This window comes from Lichenostomus cassidix, chromosome 9 (genome assembly GCF_008360975.1).
Source record: "Lichenostomus cassidix isolate B80296 chromosome 9, HeHo_3.0, whole genome shotgun sequence".
In the NCBI taxonomy this organism is placed as follows: Eukaryota; Metazoa; Chordata; class Aves; order Passeriformes; family Meliphagidae; genus Lichenostomus; species Lichenostomus cassidix.
Genome location: NC_139490.1, coordinates 22,367,230 through 22,369,975, shown reverse-complemented (window position 1 = coordinate 22,369,975; position 2,746 = coordinate 22,367,230). Strand labels below are relative to the sequence as shown.

The window sequence follows — 2,746 nt, the reverse complement described above, 5'->3', positions numbered from 1 at the left end:
GATAAATGCTTAGGCCACAAGTTTAAGGAAAAAAAAAGGTAATAAAACCAATACATTTTTAATAAAAGGCTAGCAACAGAGAAACAACACACAATGACTTAATCTGAATTTAAAATGGTTCAATTCAGACATAGCTCAATCCCTGCAGATACTGTTTTGACTTGCGCAGGCAGAATGTCAAAGACAATAAGAAACTTCGGTAAATGTCCTCTGAAGTTTCAAAGAACCCCATGTGTGATTGGCATGTTCATTTGTTCACTAATAAAACAGTACATCCAAGGACAGATGACAGAGTGAGGTGTGATGAGGATCCCTAAACTCTTCCAAAAGATGTTGTGTCTTAGCACCTTCCACCTGTCTGCTGCTGGTACGCTTCGATCATGTCTTTGTCTTCCATCTCCAGCTGTGGGAGTAACACAGGAATTATTTTAACATTTTAAAAATACGGAAATTATAAATAATACAGAAAACTTGAAAGACACATGGTGACAAAAGCTTGGCTCTCTGCTCCTAACCAGCAATAGAGCACTTCAGAGATAACATTAATTAACTAATGCATAAAACACTTTGCCTCAGTCACCTTGAACAAATTAGTTGGAACATGCTAAACTCACAGCAACTAATTCAGGATCATTTTGATCTCAAACCCCTTTGATCATCACTCAGACGTTAGAATATCTATGTAGCAATTTGGAGTAAGAGTGTTTTACATACCTCTGCAGGTGTGTTAGCTTCTTCAATTAGTTGTCCATCAAAGAGAAACCTTGTATGTTTCATTAAAAGACCCTGCAAGTTCAAAGTTATTAACATGAGAAACCACATTTGTGTTTCTAAATCCAAACTAAATATTCACAGATTTACTGTCAGAACACATGTTAACAAAACTAACACTCAGAAGACAAGGGGATGACAGAAGGTAGATTTAGATTAGGTATTAGGAAGAAAATCTTCCCTGTGGGAGTGGTGAGGCCCTGGCACAGGTTCCCCAAAGAAGCTGTGGCTGCCCCTGGATCCCTGGAAGTGTTCAAGGCCAGGCTGGACAGGGCTTGGAGCTGTCTGGGATAGTGGAAGGTGTCCCTGCCCATGGCAGGGAGTGGAATGAGATGGGCTTTAAATTCCCTTCTAACCCCAAATCATTCTGTGATTCTATGATTAAGATTTAACCATCAGGACACTGAGCATATTTGTCTTGCTGTCTATACACTGAGGAAGATTGAATGCTGGTAACTTTGTGTTGCCTTTAAAACCTGGGTTAACACATGACTGAATCGTGTTCTGACAATGTTTAATCACATGAGGAAGTCTTTATTCCCTGCATCAGGGATTGAGGACCTTGCTCTGCCCTCTAAAATCCTTCAAAATCCCTGTGTAGTTCACACTTCTGTCACACACAGGAATGCTAAAACCCCCTGCACCCCTCAAAAAACCCAGAGAGGTGTCAGGGTGCAGCAGGCACAGAGGAGGGCAGTGTGTAAAGTTTAAATAAGCAAAGAAAGCATCCTGCAAGTAACAGACAAGGGGATACATCCACAAACAAAATCCGACTCTGCTTCCAAAGCCATTTGCATGCCCACCCTCTGCTCTGCATAAAGCAGGGGCATAGGGAGCTCCAGGCTCAGGAACTGAGCTGTGGGGATACATCCTTCTCTTGCTCAGCTCAGGATGGCACTGAAGAACAGCCTCTGACACAGAGCAGCCAGTGAACACCCGTGGAACACAGCAGTCACAACTGTGCAGTGAGCAGCAGGAGACACAGGAAGGGAGAATGAAAAAACCCAGGAGGAAGCTGGGGCACGGAAGAATTTATTTTGTGCCATTTTTCCAAACAGAAAATGCACTCAAAGTTGATGAAGTTTTTGGAGATGACAGGACTGAGGGTTAGTGAGCTCTCTCAGAGCCAGTATTGGAACTCAAGGAATTTTGGTAACTCTGTTAGGGAGCACCTGAGGAGGAAGAGGCAGCATCCATTCACCGATGAGAACTCCACACTGAGGAGCTGCCAGCATCTCAGCTCCTTACTCTCCCACACAGCTGGATACCCTCAGCCTGCCCACAAGCATATTCCACGACCCGGGCAGAGAAGCAGCGAGGGTTCCACCCAGCAGGGGGATGCATCCCCGGGGAGAGGGGGCAGGCCGGGGTGGCAGGAGCCCTCCGGTTCCGTGGGAGCCCTCCGGGCCGCAGGAGCCCCCGAGCCGTGCCCGCGCCTACCTTTCGGCAGCAGTACGCTTTCATGAGCTTGCTCAGCGGGGTGTGCCGCTTTATTCGGAACAGCACCACGGAGCCCTCCTGGCAGGCAACTTTCAGTTCGATGTGGTCGTTCTCCTTTTTCACGGCTACCTGGACGGCAAGCCGCAGGACGCGGCGGGCTCAGAGCCCGGCCGAGTGAGACCCGGGGTCCCGCTCGGGCCGGACATCACCGGCCACGTCCCGCGGGACCCCGGTCGCCACCGCTCCTGCTCCCCCCACCCGGGACACCTCGACCGCCTCGCGCCGCGGGCGGGGCGGAGCAGCACCGCAGCCGTGCTGCCCGGGAGGCGGAGGGCTGGCCAATCCTCCCTCCGGCCCCTCCCGCCGTCCCTCCCCTCCGTCTGCCCCTCCCCTCCGTCCGGCTCCTCCCGCTCCTCACCCTGGGCTTCTTCTCCGACATGGCGGGGGGGTAGCACGGGACTCGCGCTGAGGGGCGTGGCCAACGGTCAAGGGGCGTGGCGGGGCCGCGTGCAGGCTCGTCCCCGCTGAGCCGCAA

The 2,746-nt window shown here is 50.6% G+C and overlaps 1 protein-coding gene across 1 annotated transcript; it reads right to left on the bottom strand.

The window, feature by feature from the left end:
• Positions 1 to 21: 21 nt before the first annotated feature.
• On the bottom strand, positions 22 to 2,746 carry LOC146433479 (small ubiquitin-related modifier 3-like). Its single transcript, XM_085069864.1, has 4 exons — positions 2,630 to 2,746; positions 2,212 to 2,340; positions 715 to 786; positions 22 to 403 (listed from the first exon to the last, which is right to left on the bottom strand). The coding sequence occupies exons 1-4, from the start codon at positions 2,648 to 2,650 to the stop codon at positions 341 to 343; spliced, it is 285 nt and encodes a 94-aa protein (XP_084925990.1). The 5' UTR covers positions 2,651 to 2,746; the 3' UTR covers positions 22 to 340.